The sequence below is a fragment of the Bufo bufo genome, chromosome 2, assembly GCF_905171765.1.
Source record: "Bufo bufo chromosome 2, aBufBuf1.1, whole genome shotgun sequence".
Lineage (NCBI taxonomy): Eukaryota > Metazoa > Chordata > Amphibia > Anura > Bufonidae > Bufo > Bufo bufo.
The window spans coordinates 157,190,782-157,213,162 of NC_053390.1; the positions used below are offsets into that span (position 1 = coordinate 157,190,782).

At 39.1% G+C, this 22,381-nt stretch overlaps 1 protein-coding gene across 1 annotated transcript in view; it reads right to left on the bottom strand.

Moving 5' to 3' along the window:
* Positions 1 to 1,030: 1,030 nt before the first annotated feature.
* The window catches only part of FBXL17 (F-box and leucine rich repeat protein 17), an 854,796-nt gene continuing 833,445 nt past the window's right edge, over positions 1,031 to 22,381 (bottom strand). The window contains exons 8-9 of the mRNA XM_040421606.1: positions 21,406 to 21,548; positions 1,031 to 2,012 (exon numbers count right to left, since the gene is read on the bottom strand). Of these exons, the coding sequence (XP_040277540.1) occupies positions 1,875 to 2,012; positions 21,406 to 21,548 (281 nt within the window). The 3' untranslated portion in view covers positions 1,031 to 1,874. The remainder of the gene's footprint in view (positions 2,013 to 21,405; positions 21,549 to 22,381) is intronic.

The following is a 22,381-nucleotide window of genomic DNA, read 5'->3' on the forward strand; positions in this document are numbered from 1 at the left end:
AGTTCCATAGACATCAATAAAAAACTATTTAAAAAGTTAGGCACCAGCCTCAGGTTTTTAGATGCATTGGCTACCTGCCATTTGGGATTTATCAAGCTGTAATCTGAGAAATTCGGGCTAGATTTCCAGTCGCACAAAGTTCTGGAACATGTTATCATACCTGTAATCACCACTGACTCCTCTAGTGTATAATGTATAATGAAACCACCGTAACTGATCACTAAAAACAAAAATAAAATCAGCCATTTTGCAGAGTATGGAGAACTGTCAGCTAGTCACAGGAGCTGCACACAAATATGCTCCCCAATTCTGTCAATCTTCTGTATGTTAGTTTGTCTCATACTGCAATACTTTTATCACAGGGAAAACCATGTCTAACCAGTGCCGCTATAAGCTGGTGATATTCTGGTGCCACCTGACATTGTGCTGTTATCATTATCAACTTATGGCTACACAGCTTCACACTAGAAGGATGCGAGTAGGAAAACGTGGGACAAGTATGAGGTGAAATGTGGTCTGAGGTTATAACAGTGGACAACACAAAGCCTTTCGCAGGGCTGTTTTTGGGCAGGAAAGTTGATATGTAGGTGATCGCCATCCTGTCCCCGCTGCATCCAATCATCTGTGAAGGCATACTGTCAGTAAAGAAACTATTCTGCTTTGTTGTACAAACCCTGTGAACTGTGCCATTGAGTTTGTCTTCCATTTAGACGCAAAAGGCATAACTAGCGCATTTTTACCCACATTAGACAAGAAGCATGGCTTAGGGGCATGGTCTAAAATGTGCCAGTCCTAAAAATCTGAAAATAAGACAACTGAAACTTCTCTTAATCTTTTAGGCAGTCTGGGGCATTAAAAAAAACTGTCTACAAGTGTAGCATGTCTAATTAATAGTAAATCTGTGCCCATGTGTTATATTGAAAATCTTTATAAATCTCACATGATGTATGACACATGTAACGGACATAAGATTTGGCAAAAACATAAAAAAATAAATCAGCGCAGAGATTGTAATTGCCCCTGAGCCTTGGACTCTGAGTGGGCCCAAAAGGCCATTCTGCCCCTTATGCGAAGACTAATACTATAAATGACATGTGATCATTGGGGAGTCCCATTACCAATTTACATTGTGGTTAAAAATCTTCGAGTTACATTTTAATTAAAGTGTATTAATAGTTAAGCCTGAAGCACATCCTAAAGATATTTGAGAAAATAACTAAAGAGCCACTTTAAAACCCATGATAACAAATCATAAGACAAAAGGCTCAAATGCAAACCTTTTGTTCAAGAATTAATAATAGAAAAAACTATAGGAAAAAAGAAATGTAAGATTACTACAAATAAAAGCAAGGTCATACTCATTGCAAAGTCTAAAGTTTTATAAACATAAGGATTAAATATAAAAAGACTATTCAGCAGCAGATTGTAAAGCTCCAATAAAGGCTTTACAGATGCTCATCAGAATTCTAAAAATAAAAGAGAGAAAATAATACCACCAATCTAGTTTATAATACGTAATGTTGATTTCTCTAGAACAAAGATGGAAAAGTGAGAATTTGATAGTACTAGAAGTGGCATGCTCGGTTAACACAATATCTCAACATGTTACAATCACTATTCACACAAATTATATCAATCCATACTAACAGCAGCAAACAGAGCCAATATCTCAAGAGCCAAGCACCTTGTAAAATATACTTCTCACACAATGGAAAGATTCCAAAAACCTTCTTTACAAGCCACCCAGAAGCAGTGCCATGGGTCAATTATGGTGGAGACCTGAAATAAAATACATTGTAGACTTTTCTGGGTATAAAATATCCATCAGCATTTTTCATGACATTTGCTTAATAAACAATTTGTTTTCCAGTGAATTATGAGACAGATGAGGGAGTTGGTGTCCAGCCCATCTGATAAGCTCGTTCCAAAGTTCTTTTACAGTCCTGAAGTACAGTGCTGAATGTGATATGAGGATACCACTGGACCAGTTGCTCCACTGTATTTTCATTTACCTAAAAATAAAAAATAAATACATATAAACACATTTTTAAGTACATAAAAACTCAGGTCATGTACTATTATAAAATATATAAATTAGAGAGGAATTAGATTAGAAAAAAAGGATCTAATATTTTTTCACTGTAAAACAGGGCCATTCAGTGAGTATGATTTTAAAGGCTATGTGCACGTTAGGGGGCAATTGTTTTGTATTATTGCATTGTACTATTTTGAGCTAAAAATTATTTTTTCAATTGGTCTTCATTAAAAATATGGAGCCCTTTCTTCTATAAATAGCTGAGATGCTTTAGTAGCAGCCTATGGATTTTCTCTCTTTTCCAGTTGGGGAGCTGACAAGTTCCCTATCTCTGCTCTCTGATATTCTAAACACTCATTATAGCTCAGTTGTTATCTTACTGATAAGAATGTGGCTTAAATAAGTGTTCATGACCTCTTAGTAGTTTAGAGATAAGGTTTATTAGATGATTGGCACAAAGTGAAAGTACCAGTCACACAGTTAGAAAAACAGTTAACATGTTTTGACAGAACAGCTTAATATTTTTAATAAAGGCCAATTGAAAATATGATTTTTAGTCAAAAATTAGTAAAATGCAATCATAAAAAAAAAATATTCCTCTGAAGGAGTACATAGCCTTTAGCGCTTACACGCATCATGATGAACATTTACGTTGTGGTACAGTGTAAAGTTTTTGGAGGGGGCTCACGTGCCAAGTCTGCTCCATACATGATGGGTACCTACTGTACAGCAGGCACCCGGCTACAATGACAGGAATTGGTGATAACCAGTGGCGTACATAGAGAAGTAGGGGCCCCTAGGATCAAACCAGGCCCCCTGCACAGGACAGAAAGGTTTCTGCCTAAACCGTTTTCAATCACTCTTGGGCCATTTTTCCACTGCCTCATTTAAACAACTAAACTAAACTCAAGAGTCCTGACCAAGTTTTCACCTCCAGTAGAAGAGGATATAATCCAAACTAAGACCAGGATCCCTCTTGCCCTGGGCCCCATAGCAGTCGCATGGTCTGCCGCAATGGTAGTTATGCCCCTGGTGATAACACTGATCCCAGTTGTTTAACCCCCTCAAATGCCGCAATCAATAGCAATCACAGCATCTGTGTGGTTAGGCAGAGGACTCACTCTGCGTTACGACCCAAGCCCCCACAGTAAAGCATCCTAGGCCTTGAAAAGGCTCCCAGGTCTAAGACACAGCTTTACAGGCTGCATGTCAATTCCACAGACTGCAATAGTATTCTATTGTAGTCTATGGGAAAAGCGATCCAAACATCGCATATTCAAGTCTCCCAAGAGGTCTAAAACTTACTGTGTAAACAGTAAAAAATAAAAACCCACATATTAAAAATTTAAACCAGGGCCCTCTCCCTGAAACTGAATAAAAAGAGATAAAAAAAGGCAAATTTAAGGACGTAGGATTAAAAACTACAACTCGCCCCACAAACAACAATCTCTCACACAGCTGTAAAAATATAAATTCATAAATTTACTATCACGGTAATCATATTGACCCGCAGAATAAGGTTGTCATGTGATTTTTTTTGTGAAAAGCAAACGCTGTAAAAACATACTGTAACCTGAAAAACCTTGGCAGAATTGCGATTTTTTACAATTTAACCACAAATAATTGTTTGCCCATTTTCTAAAACAAGCTAAGGTAAAATAAACAGTCTCATTAAAAAGTACAAGTTGTCCTGCAAAAAACAAGCCCTCACACAGCTATGTGGTTTATCATTAATATTAGAGATGAGCGAACTTTTGCAAAGTCCGACTTGTGTGCTTTACCGAATTTTAAATTCACTTAGCCACAACATGCATTTTTTTTCTAAGTAACGGGTAGTGCCACTCCCCGTCATTGTACCCCTCAGATGCCGCGATCATGTATGTATGTATGCATCTGAAAGTAATAATACAGTGCAACATTAACAGAAAAAACTGAAATCATACTTACCGCCTCCATTTGCTTGCGATAGGCCTGCCGCCGCCATCCTGTTTGAAGATCTTGCACGAAATCTCGTGTGGCCCGAGATGACGTCTTCAAGTTGGCCAGCGTGGGGATGTCATACGTCACCGCGCATGGGATTTCAGCCGAGATCTTTAAATCAAGATGGCGGTGGCCGGCCCGTCGCGAGCAAATGGAGAAGGCAAGTATGATTTTTTTTTTACACTATTTTAGGTTTAATCAATTTGCTACTACGAAGCACAAGAAAATTTGGCTTTACGACTAATCAAATTTATCCTGAAATTCGGATTGAATTCCACTTTGTTGGATTCAATTCGCTCATCTCTAATTAATATAGTGTAGGGACAGGGGTATTGAACTTTTTTAAGACACTTTATTAGGAATGTTTCGTTGTACTAGAAAACAGGGTGTTAAGAGTATTCTTCTCAAAGCTAAGAAGAGTCTGTCTTCAGTATTCTGCTTAATGCTATAGATGCCTGTGTTTAACATACAGAGGGTTTCAGCCTGCCTCTTGTCACTACCCCAGTCCCTCACTATGCAGATGTGCCCTAATTGTCACTGCCCATCACCCTGGTTATCTGACTTGTTACACACACATGTCTTTAGCACTCAGTAGAAGAGAAGAATGAAGACAGACTCTCCTTACCAATGTTCAGTTTGAGCTTTACTAAGAAGACTCTAACACCCTGCTCTTCTGTTACAGAGAGACAGTGACAGGGAACATTTTTCTAATATACTTTATTTACTGAAAACCTTTATTTATAGTAGAAAACTTGGGCTGAAATGTCACTTAGCAGGGATCTTTTTCAGAGCCGTTGCAAAGGAACATCCTTCTTCCTAACAGCACAATGCTGCACTGACTGGGAAGCCGGGCGGGGAGCTGGTGGGGGTCTGCCGGCAGTGCTCCCTCATATAGTGGGGCTAATAAAGTGATAACTAATGTACATATATATAAACTTTGTTCCTGCTCACTGATCAGCGTGACCAGTGCTGTCAGTGAGCTCTCCCCCTGTTCTCTAGGTACGCTGTGTAATGAACCAGCTGCTGGGAGCAATGCCTGTGTGAGTGGTAAGGGCTTATTATAGGCCGTGCAGGCAGGGACAATATTATATACAAACCGGATTCCAAAAAAGTTAGGACACAAAACAAATTGTGAATAAAAACTGAATGCAATGATGTGGAGATGGCAAATGTCAATATTTTATTTGTAATAGAACGTAGATGACAGATCAAACGTTTAATCCGAGTAAATGTATCATTTTAAAGGAAAAATACGTTGATTCCAATTTTCACGGTGTCAACAAATCCCAAAAAAGTTGGGACAAGTAGCAATAAGAGGCTGGAAAAAGTAAATTTGAGCATAATGAAGAGCTGGAAGACCAATTAACACTAATTAGGTCAATTGGCAACATGATTGGGTATAAAAAGAGCTTCTCAGAGTGGCAGTGTCTCTCAGAAGCCAAGATGGGTAGAGGATCACCAATTCCCACAATGTTGAGCAGAAAGATAGTGGAGCAATATCAGAAAGGTGTTACCCAGCGAAAAATTGCAAAGACTTTGCATCTATCATCATCAACTGTGCATAACATCATCCGAAGATTCAGAGAATCTGGAACAATCTCTGTGCGTAAGGGTCAAGGCCGTAAAACCATACTGGATGCCCGTGATCTCCGGGCCCTTAAACGACACTGCACCACAAACAGGAATGCTACTGTAAAGGAAATCACTGAATGGGCTCAGGAATACTTCCAGAAACCATTGTCAGTGAACACAATCCACCGTGCCATCCGCCGTTGCCAGCTGAAACTCTACAGTGCAAAGAAGAAGCCATTTCTAAGCAAGATCCACAAGCTCAGGCGTTTTCACTGGGCCAGGGATCATTTAAAATGGAGTGTGGCAAAATGGAAGACTGTTCTGTGGTCAGACGAGTCACGATTCGAAGTTCTTTTTGGAAATCTGGGACGCCATGTCATCCGGACCAAAGAGGACAACCCAAGTTGTTATCAACGCTCAGTTCAGAAGCCTGCATCTCTGATGGTATGGGGTTGCATGAGTGCGTGTGGCATGGGCAGCTTGCATGTCTGGAAAGGCACCATCAATGCAGAAAAATATATTCAGGTTCTAGAACAACATATGCTCCCATCCAGACGTCATCTCTTTCAGGGAAGACCCTGCATTTTTCAACAAGATAATGCCAACATTCTGATAAAGACAACATTCTGCATCAATCACAACATCATGGCTGCGTAGGAGAAGGATCCGGGTACTGAAATGGCCAGTCTGCAGTCCAGATCTTTCACCTATAGAGAACATTTGGCGCATCATAAAGAGGAAGGTGCAACAAAGAAGGCCCAAGACGATTGAACAGTTAGAGGCCTGTATTAGACAAGAATGGGAGAGCATTCCTATTTCTAAACTTGAGAAACTGGTCTCCTCGGTCCCCAGACGTCTGTTGAGTGTTGTAAGAAGAAGGGGAGATGCCACACAGTGGTGAAAATGGCCTTCTCCCAACTTTTTGGGGATTTGTTGACACCATGAAATTCTGATTCAACATATTTTTCCCTTAAAATGGTACATTTTCTCAGTTTAAACTTTTGTTCCGTGATTTATGTTCTATTCTGAATAAAATATTAGAAGTTGGCACCTCCACATCATTGCATTCAGTTTTTATTCACGATTTGTATAGTGTCCCAACTTTTTTGGAATCCGGTTTGTACTATAACTGTATAACAGCTTCCCCCTGCTTACCGCTCACACAAGCATTGCTCTCGGCGGCTGGTTAATCAATCAGCCGCCAGGAGTACAGAGGAGGAGCTCACTGACAGCGCTGGCCAGTGAGCAGGAACGAAGTGAAGATAATTTTTTTATATATTATTGTATATTTTATCTATTATAACTTTACTGACCCCACTATACGAGGGGACAGCAAGGGCAGATGCCTGCCAGCTCCCAGCCCGTCTCCCTACCTTCCTAGTCAGTGCAACACTGTCCCTACACATTACCAAAAATATATGACAGTTACACTTTAATATCATTGTACCCATACTATATGAAAAATAAACCAAAACCACAGTTAAATGTTAAACAACCAAGCCGCACAGAGCGGTTATATAGCATAAAAAGTGTAAGAGCCCTTAACATACCAGTATATACATTTCACTCTGAACAACATGTATGCTTTCATGACATGCTACATCTGACTCTCCAGAATGGAGGTATACTCCGTAAAAGCATTACTTGCTTGCCAGGGCAATATACTGTATGTATGGCATCTAATGGAACCTGTACGACAGCACACTTAGAGAAAATGTGTCTTTGTACTAGCGAGCGATATTGCTTTCATAAACTGCAGGCCCTTTTATCTAATTTTGGACAACCTATTTAAAGGGAACCGGTCACCAGTTTTATGGTGTCCTAACTAAGGGCAACATAAATAAGTGATTGATTCTCTTAGCACAATGCTGGGTCACTTTCTTTAATTGACCCAGTCAATCTGCCAACATCTTGTATTGAAAAGCTCCAGCTGATAATGATGAGTCAGGAATATTCATGACCTTCTGACTCTCCCCGCCTACCTGCTGCTGATTGACAGTTTGTTTCCATATGAATCAGCAGCAGGTGGGCAGGGGAGTGGCTATAGCTCTGAATTAAATATACGCTGGACTCAATGACATCACGCCGGACTCGAATCAGCTCATTAGCATGCGGCATCTTTGTGTGTATATTATGAGATAACCATCTGTCACACCAGTAAGTGAATACATCTAAGGTACTTTTTAGTAGTTAATGATTGTATATAATTAGTTAGATTATAATCAAATATCCACATGACAGGTTCCCTTTAAGTCTGTTATCAGTATTCATTTTGGTAACTTAAAGGGGTTCTGCAGTTTGTTTAAACTTATGATCTATCCTCTGGATAGATCATCAGCAACTGATCGGCGGGGGTCCGACACCCGGGACCCCCGCCGATCAGCTGTTTGAGAAGGCAGCGGTGCCCTAGCAGCGCCGCGACCTTCTCACCGTTTACCGCTGGTCCAGTGACGTCACGACTAGTATCAATGGCCTGGGCGGGGCTAAGCTCCATTCAAGTGAACAGAGTTTAGCCCCGCCCAGGCCAGTGATACTAGTTGTGACGTCACTGGCCCTGCAGTAAACAGTGAGAAGGCCGCGGCGCTGCTGGAGTGCCGCTGCCTTCTCAAACAGCTGATCAGCTGGGGTCCGACACCGGGAATCAGAAGCTGATGATATATCCAGAGGATAGATTATCAGTTTAAACAAAGTGCAGAACCCCTTTAAAGCACCGATCTCACAGACTGTAGGTGCGGCACCTATCTCTAGAACAGGGCCCTCAAGACGAAGGAGAGCACACCGCACATGCGTGGCATGCTCTACATTCGCTTCTATGGAAGTTCCGAAAAGAGCCAGTGTGCTTGGATTTTTCCAGAACTCTCATAGAATTGAATGGAGAGCACAAGCGCCGCCAGCTTTCCATTCACCTCTATGGGAATTCCAAAAATAGTCATGACGGTGGAACCTGCACCTACATATCAGACATTTACGGCATATCCTAACCATATGCTAACAATGTTTGAGATGGGCCAACCCTTTAAGATGCATATACGATAAGAGTAAGCTGGAATTTGGAATCAAGATTTTCTTCTCCGCTAATTAACTAGAATAAAATAATTTGATTTTTTTCAGCTCTATGTGACATATTTTTAAACTACTGTAAGACTAAAACAAGAAACAGATACAAATCTATACTAAAATAATAATACTTTGACTATGCCAAAGGAATACAAGTAATCACTTATTGTGCTAACCCAAGTAGAAAAATAGAAATTATATTTAATTAAGACAAATCTAGAAATACTTTTTACTTAGAGCCATATGCAGAAAAATGCTTAAATGCCACACACATCAAATATGCACACGTTGGCCTAGACTCCACTTTGTTATTTTGCTTGTGTAAAATCTATGTATTTATGTCAGTTGATGGAAACAAATGTGGGAATCAATCTCTGCTTTTTTGCGTGTCAGACAAAAGTCATCTGCTTGTCCTTGGATAAGCTGAAGGCCACAATGTGCCAGTGACTAGGATAAACTCATAGATCCATGTATCAGTGTGCTTCCTACATATTGTACAGTATAAAGTGCAACACAGCCATAACCAGAAGTAACAGACATTTATAAAAACAATTAGCACTTATAAAAAGCAACATATTTAGGAGCGCGCAGATCCCTGCAGGATATCTGTATATGGAGATCATATATATTATTTTATTCTTTGCAGCATGGCAGTTTATAGAAATGCTTACAAACATATGCACTTTTAAAGAAATGCTTTCCAATTATTGTTTAGCTTAAACATAAAGACCCAGCATCCAACCGAGATGATTACTTCAATTACTGCCATTGCACAATCCTGGTGTGATGCAGGGGATCAATGTGCAGTGAATCTCAGCTTGTGTATGTACTCGCTTTTATCCTGACATTTCCTTTCGTTGGCGGATACACAAAATGATACAACATATAGGCTCAAGGTAACATGAAAACACGAGCGCTCTGGTTATTGAAAATATATATTTTTTTTTTCTAAGAACAAATAAATTTTTAGAAATTATCTGTGCAATGGCAGCTATTAGAATATTCTCATTTTGACACGTTGGGATATAGCTAGAATAGAGTCTTCTGAGAAATAGACAGAACCTATTTTTTAACAACTGAATTTCAAGGTCAAAATAAATGAGTAAATGTGTAGTAGTAACACGCTAGTGCGCTATCTTGGGCTATGCTATGTTAGGCACTTTAATTACTATGAAGCTTCTTACTGACCTGTTCTCCACCTTGCTTCTGTATTTAAAGGTTATCTACTGTATCACAAGGACAGGTCCTTTGCATTAGGGCAGTTTACAAATGCCTTGAGGGGAATATCAGCCAATTAGTAGACCCACAAAGCAGCCATCAGCGATCTGCTAAATACAGGAGTTTGCCATTTACTGTATTTTTTTTAACCATTCAGTAAATCCAAGAGCCGTGATGAGGCTCACTGCTCTATGAGAAGTAACAGATGCACATTCCGTAGTCATGTATCAATAGGGGTGCATGCCCCACAGGTGTCCACTCTCACAGACCACCCAGTAGCGCAAGCTGCATCAAGAATGATTGACTTTACTCAGAAGGGTAAAATGCAACTAAACTTTATTAAGAATCAAGTGTAAAACAACTGAAAGCAACATGTGAGGAATGCCCTTTATGAAGCTGTATGAAACTAGGGAATAATTACTAGACTGGATTCTTAACAAACTTCAATGCCATTTTTACCATCTGTACAGCCCATCATTCTAGATACAGATTGGCTCACTTGTATACCACATTGACTATGTTCAAGGCCTGTAGCACTATAAGTAGCTGTATTTTGTTCTGCCCTTATTTGAGGACAACCCATCTTTAATGGTACTATCCTGTCTTTGGATCATGTGCTGCAATTTCTTAATCCTTTAAGGACATGGTGTATTTTGGCCTTCAAAATGTAGTGATTTTTTTTGTTTTTTCATCCCCGAGAACCATAAGATTTTTAGGTCTGTGAAGGTTTTCATTTATCCAGGTCATGGTATATCTGTAAAGAATAAATCAAGGCAACTGGACTTACTGTAGATTTCTTGAAAACGTTTCACTCGTTCTCCAACGGATACACAAAATGATATAACATATAGGCTCAAGGTAACATGAAAACACACGATTTTTACTTTCCAACCAACATAGTCATGTGAGAACTGCTGTTTTGAGGAACAAGCTGTGTTCTTTAATGGCACAAATCTATAGGAAAAAATGTATTTTTGGTAGGAGGGTGGAATGGGAACAGCAATTCCACTTTCTAGGTATTTTTTTTTTGTGTTTAATTTTAATGGCATTCATGCATGATAGAAATGTTACGAATAGTTTCTTTATTAGCAAATGTAGAAAAAAAAACATGAACCACACACACATTATACATCAACATGAGGTTCTTAGTATATTTTTCAAACAAAAAGTGTAAGCCCATTTGACAACTTGACGGCAACCTCTTTCAAGTTAGTCTCTACACAAATCTGGTGCAGCACCACATGGCATCCACCACAGTAACAACACAGCACCCACAGGAAGGGCGACTGAGCAGCCAAACAGCATCGCTGTCGACCCTTGGCTTTGAGCCACCCCAATCAACAGGCACAGCATCACATCATCGGCAGTCGACATGGTGTGAACAATGACATTCTTCCCAGTCAAGATGGTGAAACAACATACTTTAAATCTGGTCTTGGATAATTTGAGAAACTTTGTCTAAGCTCCATTCTCGGTTCTCATTACTATTCCATGCTATGCTAATCCACAGTAATCTTCATTAATTAACCATCTGACCGTATTCTGAATTAAGTTACAAAAAATATCTACAAATGTCAAAGTTCAATGCTCTCAATTACAAATATAAGGTTTATATACAACTGCTAATTATCACAATGACACAACATAAAATACAATAAATACCTAAAACAGTACATAGGTCAAGTGTCACTAAAAATAACTGGGCATTATTAATTGCCATTAATTTGGATTAGCAAAGGTTTTAATATGGCTTGGGGTGCCTAGGGGAAGCACGCTGTTTAATTACCAGTGTCTCTAATTGCAGAGAGAATAAACAATGGTTTCACATAAAAAAAGATAAAATGAAAGATCCGTACTGTACTCCCCATGGCTTCTCAAAGGCTGTTTGTAATGACATACAATGATTAGGATTTCATAGACTTTCATGCCGGCATTGTTTGGAAATTGACATTTTACATTTAGCACGCACAAACAAAATGGCATTTATTCCAGGCAATGAGCACTGAGCTCTTCCATCGGGCTGGTTACCATGTGGAACTGGAAAAAAAAAGCTTTAACAACAGCAGTTTGATGAAAAATGAATTCATTTTATTTTCATCATTTGGATCAATAACTCTCTGCTTCTACTTCTAGCCTGAAGGCAGTTGGATAATCAATGGAATCAAACAGAGGAGCCCTTCACCCGGCTCAGAATCCTCTCTGATCTTTCCTGGGAGGACTCAAGACGCTTGTGAAATTCTAATTCATGTCAACTTCATATCAAAGAAATTCCACGGAGGTTTGGTCATAAAGAGTATCATAGTAATAACGATCCAAAATCTATTTTTTGCTATATGTTTTATATAATTCAAGGCTTGCCTGTTCAGTCCACAATGACTTGAAGCTCCTTAGAAATGGAGCACAGCGAGCCAATGTGTCTTTTATACATCGAAACAAATGTGTTAGAAAAATGTCAAAAGGGGGGTACATGACTACACAACACTTGCAACAACAAGTTACTAATGAAATATGCAATATTGAAAAGTTTATATATATATATATATATATATATATATACACACACACACATACATACACATATAGAGAGAAATTTTATTTTGTTACAAGATTTTACTTACCCTAATAATATCATCAGATATGGGACGATTTTGTAGTGGTTTGTCATGACGATTAGTCATGGTTTGATCTTAACCCCTTCACGCCCAGCACCATACATGTATGGCGCAACCGGACGTGACTTAACGCCCACTCTGGGACTTGTTCAAGTCCCAGAGTGAACAAAAAAGTAAAGTGAAGAAAATAAAAAAGATTAAGTTTTACAAAAAAAAGCATCCTTTTCCCCCCAAAAAGTAAAAAAATAATTGAAATAAATTGAAAAAAGTAGACATATTAGGTATCGCCGCGTCCGTATCGACCGGTTCTATAAAAATATCACATGACCTAAACCCTCAGATGAACACCGTCAAAAAAATAAAATAAAAACGGTGCTAAAAAAAACATTTTTTGGTCCCCTTACATCACTAAAAGTGCAACACCAAGCGATCAAAAAGGCGAATGCCCCCCAAAAAAGTACCACCGTCACCTCATCCCACAAAAAAATTAGCCCCTACCTAAGACAACTGCCCCCCAAAAAAACAAAAAAAAACTATGGCCCTCAGACTATGGAGACACTAAAACATATTATTGTGTTAAATATATATATATATATATATATATTTTTTTTTTAAGTAGACATATTAGGTATCGCCGCGTCCGTAACAGCCTGCTCTAAATAAAAATCCACATGACTTAACCCCTCAGATGAACACCGTAAAAAAATAAAAACTGTGTCCTAAAAGCCATTTTTTTGTCACCTTACATCACAAAAAGTGTAATACCAAGCGATCAAAAAGTCATAAGCACCCCAAAATAGTACCAATCAAACTGTCATCTGATCCCGCAAATAATAAGACCCTACCTCAGACAATTGCCCAAAAAATAAAAAAACTAGGGCTTTCAGAATACGGAGACACAAAAAAAAAAAAAATGCTTCATTATGTAAAGCTGAAACAAACAACCCAAAAAAGTTGTCATAATTGGTATTGTCGCATCCATAACAACCTGCTCTATAAAAATACCACATGATATAACCTGTCAGATGAACATTGTAAATAACAAAAAATAAAAACTGTGCCAAAACAGCTATTTATTGTTACCTTGCCTCACAAAAAGTGTAATATAGAGCAACCAAAAATCATATGTACCTTAAAATAGTACCAACAAAACTGCCACCTTATCCTGTAGTTTCCAAAATGGGGTCATTTTTTTGGGAGTTTCTACTCTAGGGGTGCATTAGGGGGTCTTCAAATGTGACATGGCAGCTTAAAAGGGATTCTGTTATCAGAAAAATCGTTATGTATCTGGCTGACATTAGCGATGTGCTAATGTCAGCAGAACATAACGCTATGATTTTTAACTCTTTGTCTGCTGCCGTTCCCTCAAAATAAAGACTTTTATAGTATGCTAATGAGACTCTAGGTGCTAGTGGGGCGTTGCTGCAGCACCTAGAGGCTCCGTCTTCTCACCCTTTGGCACGCCATTTCATCTCCATTTTCCATTAATTCTTGTGGAACACCTAAAGGGTTAACAAAGTTTCTGAAATCAGTTTTGAATACCTTGAGGGGAGTAGTTTCTAAAATGGGGTAAATTTTGGGTGGTTTCTTTTATGTAAGCCTAACAAAGTGACTTCAGACCTGAACTTGTCCTTAAAAAGTGGGTTTTGGAAATTTCAAGATTTGCTTCTAAACTTCTAAGCCTTCTAACGTCCCCAAAAAATAAAATGGCATTCACAAAATGATCCAATTATAAAGTAGACATATGGGGAATGTAAAGTAATAACTATTTTTGGAGTTATTACTATCTATTATAAAAGTAGAGAAATAGAAATTTGATAATTTTTCCAAATTGTTTGTAAATTTTTATTTTTTTTATAAATAAAAATGTTTTTTTTTTTACTCCATTTTACCAGTGTCATGAAGTACAATATGTGACGAGAAAACAATCTCAGAATGGCCTGGATAAGTAAAAGCGTTTTAAAGTTATTACCACATAAAGTGATACGTCAGATTTGCTAAAAATGGCCTGGGCAGAAAGGTGAAAAATGGCTTGGTCCTGAAAGGGTTAAGGTGGGAGGTTCCTCATTTTTGTTATTAGTAACAGCTCTTCTTCTAATTTTATTAATGAGTAAAAAATACTAATTTACCGCACTCAATTATATTTTTGGTAACAAAGCAGATTTTAACCTAATCTTCATTTCCTGACTTCAGATTAAAACCAATATAATACCAAAGTTCTCAAAATAACACACTAAACATTTATGTCTATTTACTTTAACCTCTTAAGGGTCTATTCACACGTCCGTTTTTTCTTTCCTGATCTGTTCCGTTTTTTGCTGAACAGATCTGGACCCATTCATTTTCAATGGGTCCTGAAAAAAATCAGACATTGAGCTGTCCGTTTTTTTCCAGGACCCATTGAAAATGAATGGGTCCAGATCTGTTCAGCAAAAAACGGAACAGATCAGGAAAGAAAAAACGGACGTGTGAATAGACCCTAATACTGCACATACTTTTCTACTTACTCACGAGACACTGGTTAGCACTCTCTGTTCAACGGTTTACCTTTTTTTTTGTAAAAAAAAAATATTTGCTGTCAAGGGTACAGCCACATATAATGGGTATCTGGCTGCAATTTACAGTGGTATATTCCACACTGAATGTGGATTTCACGGCTGATTTCATTGCGGAAATGCCTCAGATTTGCACTATTTGCAGAATTCGGATTGAACCTAATTCCTTTAGAATCAATTGGCTCATCTCTATTTACTAATCTAACTACAATTTGTGCCTCACTACTGTTTTAAGAAGTTTAGAAAAGGTACTGTACATTAGTGAATTTAGAGCAAAATAATGATGTAAAGTATGCCACAATTAGCAGGCATAAGGAAGAGTCTGAGTCCTAGGTTACTTTCACACGGTCAGTCTTTGGTCTGTATTTTTCCCTCAGTGTTTAGAAGGCTAAACTAGAGGTGGGTCCAAAACACAGAAGAGGCACAAATCCTACCATTATACTTTTCTCTGTATGTTACAATCCTGGTTTTGACTTACACATACAGATGCAAAATACTGCCCATGTGAAAGTGTCCTTAGTCAAATGCGTTGGATCTATCACACATGGTATGGATATTCAAATCTGCAGCATGTTATTTACAGAACATTGCTAAATTGCTGTGGATTTCACAGCAGGTTTCATCTCTTCAATGTATAGTGGTAAATTCCAATGTAGAAAATGCTGCCACAGCTTCACTGCTGACTTGTGGAAAGATCTGCAGTGGAAAAATTTGATACCATGTTGATATGGCCTTACCTAATTCTCCCCATCTCCATTTACCCTCTCATGTCTACATCCTTAAAATACTTTCTACTCTCTCCCCAGTTCCTGCTGATGACCTCTTCTATTTTTTTCCTAATTGCTTTCACTCCTCTGATCTCTTTTTTCCATTATGATTTTGGTTTTCCTCCTGTAGTTTGACTTCTGTTCTCTCTACAGGGTGGGCCATTTATATAGATACACCTTAGTCAAATGGGAATGGTTGGTGATATTAACTTCCTGTTTGTGGCACATTAGTATATGTGAGGGGGGAAACTTTTCAAGATGGGTGGTGACCATGGCGGCCATTTTTAAGTCTGCCATTTTGAATCCAACTTTTGTTTTTTCAATAGGAAGAGGGTCATGCGACACATCAAACTTATTGGGAATTTCACAAGAAAAACAATGGTGTGCTTGGTTTTAACGTAACTTTATTCTTTCATGAGTTATTTACAAGTTTCTGACCACTTATAAAATGTGTTCAATGTGCTGCCCATTGTGTTGGATTGTCAATGCAACCCTCTTTTCCCACTCTTCACACACTGATAGCAACACCGCAGGAGAAATGCTAGCACATTCTTCCAGTATCCGTAGTTTCAGGTGCTGCACATCTCGTATCTTCACAGACAATTGCCTTCAGATGACCCCAAAGATAAAAGTCTAAGGGGGTCAGTTCGGGAGACCTTGGGGGCCATTCAACTGGCCCACGACGACCAATCCACTTTCCAGGAAACTGTTCATCTAGGAATGCTCGGACCTGACACCCATAATGTGGTGGTGCACCATCTTGCTGGAAAAACTCAGGGAACGTGCCAGCTTCAGTGCATAAAGAGGGAAACACATCATCATGTAGCAATTTCGCATATCCAGTGGCCTTGAGGTTTCCATTGATGAAGAATGGCCCCACTATCTTTGTACCCCATATACCACACCATACCATAAATTTTTTTGTTCCAACAGTCTTGGAGGGATCTATCCAATGTGGGTTAGTGTCAGACCAATAGCGGTGGTTTTGTTTGTTAACTTCACCATTCACATAAAAGTTTGCCTCATCACTGAACAAAATCTTCTGCGTAAACTGAGGGTCCTGTTCCAATTTTTGTTTTGCCCATTCTGCAAATTCAGTGCGCCGATCTGGGTCATCCTCGTTGAGATGCTGCAGTAGCTGGAGTTTGTAAGGGTGCCATTTGTGAGTAGCTAATATCCGCCGAAGGGATGTTCGACTAATGCCACTCTCCAGTGACATTCGGTGAGTGCTACGCTGTGGGCTCTTGCTGAATGAAGCTAGGACAGCCACTGATGTTTCTTCATTAGAGACAGATTTCATGCGTCCACATTTTGGCAAATCTAACACTGAACCAGTTTCACGAAACTTAGCAAGCAGTTTGCTAACTGTAGCATGGGAGATGGGTGCTCTCCTAGGGTGTCTTGCATTGAAATCTGCTGCAATGACCCGGTTACTGCGTTCACCAGACATCAACACAATTTCTATCCGCTCCTCACGTGTTAACCTCGGCGACATGTTGGCTGTAAACAAAGAGAAACTTGGAAATAACTCATGAAAGAATAAAGTTACGTTAAAACCAAGCACACCATTGTTTTTCGTTGTGAAATTCCCAATAAGTTTGATGTGTCACATGACCCTCTTCCTAAAGAAAAAACAAAAGTTGGATTCAAAATGGCCGACTTCAAAATGGCCGTCATGGTCACCACCCAGCTTGAAAAGTTTCCCCGTCACATATACTAATGTGCCACAAACAGGAAGTTAATATCACCAACCATTCCCATTTTATTAAGGTGTATCCATATAAATGGCCCACCCTGTAGATTAAAACAATGAGTTCTCTGTTTTCTTGCGTCTTATAACGATCAAATGTTGCTCTCCATTTAAGACCACAAAGCAATGCTCACTTCCTACAAACCCCCGTTTCTCTACAACCATGTTTTGTTGCTGTTATGCTTCGATTCTTTGTGTTTCCTGCAGTTTTTCCATAAAAATTGAAGTCTAAAATAGCAAAAGAAAAAACTCTGTCTGGAGATAAGCCTTATTTTTGCTGTTTTATGTTAGCTGATTGCATAATATTCAATTTGTACAATACAATACAATAGTTACCGTAGTCATTCTGCAAAGCCTATGTTTCCATAATTGGCTACGGTAGCAAACAAAGGCTACCTGAGCAATACTTTAAATGTGATTATGTACTCAATTATTCATCACTAGAATGATGAGCAAAAGAGAAATCGTTAAAACCATAGATAAATGTGTAGGCACAAACAAATTACACCATGTTTAGACAGAGCCAATTACCCTTGTAGGCCTCTGCTTTAACTGTCACTAAAGTGCGGTGTGCACATTTCTTTTGTTCTTAATACCAGTTTATGGAGGCTTATTACCCAATGGAAAAAAGAAACTTAATAAAGCTGAAATATGCAAGTGAAACCGTCAAAGAATTATTGTACAAATTACGCAGCAGTGAGAAGATTATTATATCTAAAAGTATAGATATCTTCTGTTTTTACGGTAATATTTGTCGTTCTTTAATTATACTCATACATCTCCGGGATGGCGTGTTGATGCTTCTTGGCTAATTTGCCATCTTAATTGTTTTTCTCTGTCAAGCATTTGTACTCACTGCACTAATACTCTTCAGTACTAAGCAGACAGAACAACATTGATAGAGACGCATTAAAGTTGTATGAATAACTTTCCATCGTTAGCAATTCTACTGATGATCACTTATAGGGGGATGAATAAATCTTGTAAGGCGCTGGCTGTGGGTTTATATGATCAGTTAGAAAACTCTTGCCTGGGGCTATGGCTCTTAATGCAGTTTGGAGGTAGGCACAGTGTGCCATTTTCTATGTGACTGCTTTATATAGCACTTCTTCAACACTCAACACACAATATGTTCAGAAAGTCTTCAGACCCTTTCACTTTGTTATGTTGTGACCTTGTGCTTTAATAAAAAGAAAGTTAAAAAAAAATTCTCATCACCCTGCACTCAATACCTCATAATGACAAGGTGAAAACAGAATGTTAGAAGTATTTGCTAATTTATTGAGAAGGAAAATTTTAAATTGTTCATTGACATAAGTATTCAGACCCTTTACTCAGTATTTTGGCAGCAATTACAAAATCCAGTCTTCTTGGGTATGATGCCGCAATTTTTGGAAACCTGGATTTGGGGATGTTCTGCCATTCTTCTTTGCAGATCCTCTCAAGTTCTGTAAGGTTGGATGGGCCACTCAAGGACATTCACAAAGTTGTCAAACACCGAATGTGCTGTAATGGCTGTGTGCTTAGGGCCGTTGTCTTGTTTGAAGGTGTACCTTCATCCCATCTTGGGTACAGAGCATTCAAAATCAGGTTTTCAATATGAATATCTCTGTACTTTGCTCCATTCAGCTTTCCCTCAACTCTGCCCAGTCTCCCTCTCCCAGCTGCTGAAAAACACCCCCACAGCATAATAATGTCACCCCCATGCTTCACTGTAGGGATGGTATTGAGCAGGTGACGAGCAGTGCCTGGTTTTCTCCAGAAATTACACTTACAATTGAGGCCAATATGTTTAATATTGGATTCATTAGACTAGAGAATTTTGTTTCTCACAGTCAGAGTCCTTAGGTGCTTTTTGCAAACAACTGTAAGCAGGCTTTCATGTGTCTTTTACTCAGGAGGGGGTTCTTTCTTGACAATCTGCCATAAAACCCAGATTGGTGGAGTGTTGCAGTGATGGTTGACCTTCTGGAAGTTTCTTCCATCTGCATGCATGATCTTTGGAGCTCGGCCAGAGTGACCAGTGGGTTCTTGGTCCCCTCTCTTGGACTTTCTCCCCTGATTCCTAAGTTTGGTGTTGCCGTCAGCCCAAGGAAAAGTCCTGGTTGTTTCAAACATCTTCCATTTAAGAATTATAGAGGCCACTGTGCTCTTGGAAACTTTCAGCGCAGCAGAAATGTTATTGTATCCAGACCTGTGCCTATATAATGCAGTCTCTGAGCTCCAAAGGCAGATCTCCTCAGGGGTTGGTTCTTGTTCTGATATGCATTGTCAGCTGTGGGACCTTACACAGGGGGTGTCATTCCAACTCACATCCAATTAACTGAATTTACCTCTGGTGGACTCCTATCAAGGTGTAGAAACATCTCAAAGATGATCAAGATAAATGGGGGGCCCTAGAGCTAACATTTCAAGTGTGAAGGCAAAGGGTCAAAATTTCACTTTCTCATTATGAAGTACTGAGTGCAGATTAATAAGGTGAAACTTGATATATATATATATATATATATATATATATATATATATATATATTTTTTTTTAGCACAAGGCTGCAACATATAATAAAGACCTCGAAGAAACGCAAGAAAAGCATAAAGCATCAGATTTAAAAATGCCATCAATCTCTCCCTCTACAAGTTGCAGTGTTTACCCCAACACAAAATCATGCCACTGCACCAGTGAATCTCCCAGCAGGCCTCAAACTGTGAGGGCAGAGTAGAATTTATTTTTAATGGGACAGGTAAAAATGTTGAGCATCGCATCCTGTGACAGTCACTGTCATGTGATGCAATACTCAATGCGGTCCACTAACCCCTAGTGCTGACTCCTGTGCTCTCAGGCGGCGTGCAACTAATGCAGAGTCCCATGAGCTACAATAACTCCAAAGCATACTCTGGAATCAGAGTGTTATCAATGTGCATTATTTGAAGTATGTTCCACCTTTATTGTACTTTGTGCTGATCATATGCTTACATAAATAAAGGGGTAGCGAAAAAAATAAATAAATAAATCCACTAAGCTGCACATGTAGCAAAAAATAAAAATATTACTCTAAACTTGCCAATCCACAGATACTGCCAGAGTCCCACTGTTCCACTTCTTGCTCTTTCCTCGACATGGCAGCCAATCACTTGATCCAGTGATGACTTGTCTCACTCAGTGATTGGTTGAGCAGAAATCCAAGCCACTTCCTGCTGTGTCAAGGGAGGAGCAGGAAAAACAGCACAGCATGGATCCCATCACTAGGGGTAATGGTGAGTATAAGTTATGTTATTTTTATTTTTTTGTAGCATGTGCAGCCTAGGGGAAATTTTTGTTTTGCACTGGACTAGCCCTTTAGGCTAGCTTCCTACTAGTGCTAGCGATCCAACAGGCTGTTCTGGCATTGCCAGAAACTTGTCTATAACTATAATGGGGACTAGTGAAGATCCGGCCGCATTCCGGCAAATATGCAGAGAAGCGCCTGGAAGAAAATTGCTGCATGGCCCCTAGTTTATAATCCTGCACCTAACCAGGTCTCACCCCCCATTTACATGCACCGTCGGATCAGCTGAACATGCATGTGGTCTGAATAGTAAAAGGGGAATAAGTTGCCAGAGGCTCATCTCCCCTGGGAACAAAGGATTGGGCATGTTGAAATCCATCTGCCCCTTCCTTCTATGCCACAACACCAGTGGTTAGGGAACAGTCATGAGACCCCATACAGATTAGACATTTGGCCAGTCCTGTTCAGACAACCTTAATCTAAAGACAGCTTTATCTATAGGTATTATGATGCCATTCATGCTGATTTTATGTGCAAGCTGTAAATAACAGGACCAGGGCAAATAGAAAGATCTATATGTATAAATAATCTTACCTGATCACATCTCATCAAGCCTAGATATCGGATAGATTTGCTGCTTTGTGCAATTAATTTGGCTCCTTGGTCTGTAATTTCTTTACACCATCCTACGTCCACTGTTTCTATGGTAGTGCTGTATCGACCAATGGCTATCAAAGCTGTTAAAAAAAAAGAAAAAGAGAAAAGAAAAAGTTTAATAAGAAAAAAAATGCAATGAAAGCCTTCAGAAGTTACATAATGCTACATGAGTACCATAAATGTTAAATGTTATATCTATCTGTATTCATAAATATACAAAAAAAAAACTTTTTGAATTAGCAGTCTTAAGACACCAACTATAGTACCAATGTTATTGTACAGCTGTTTACTGACCAAGGATTCCCATGAATCAACACGATATCTATCACATCTTTAGAAATACAACCTGCTCATGAAGAAATAACGATAACTCTAGTTATGCACACAGACACACAGATTGGCCCACAGGGGAACAGGTGAATCTACTGTAGAGCCCCTAGTCTCCTGCCCCCCTGCACAAGTGGCACATAACACAGTAGACTTACTGAACTACATAAAGATAGGCAGCAAACAGCATCTCAATAAGCCTAAGTTCATATAAAAACCATCCAGTTTATTACCAATGCATCATGTGTCAGAGACCATGTCTACATAGAGAGGCCGCCCACCAAGTATCCTCTTTCATCAAGGACATGCCTTTTCAAAGCTGCTGCTGGGATCCCCATAATCAACCATGTGAGAGCAGATAATATTTGCATGTAGCTTTACAGTGGGCCCTCAGAATGAAATTTACTGGTGGCTCCCTGTCTGACACCGCACACAGAAGCTGTATGACGGCACTGCACCTACAGTTCTTTTATATGGACCTGTAGGCACCTTGGGTGGTGTTTCACACAAAACTGTATTAGGGTTACACAGCATATCATATGTTCACCATATTGTGTTACTGGTGGATTGTTAAAGAGACAAAAGG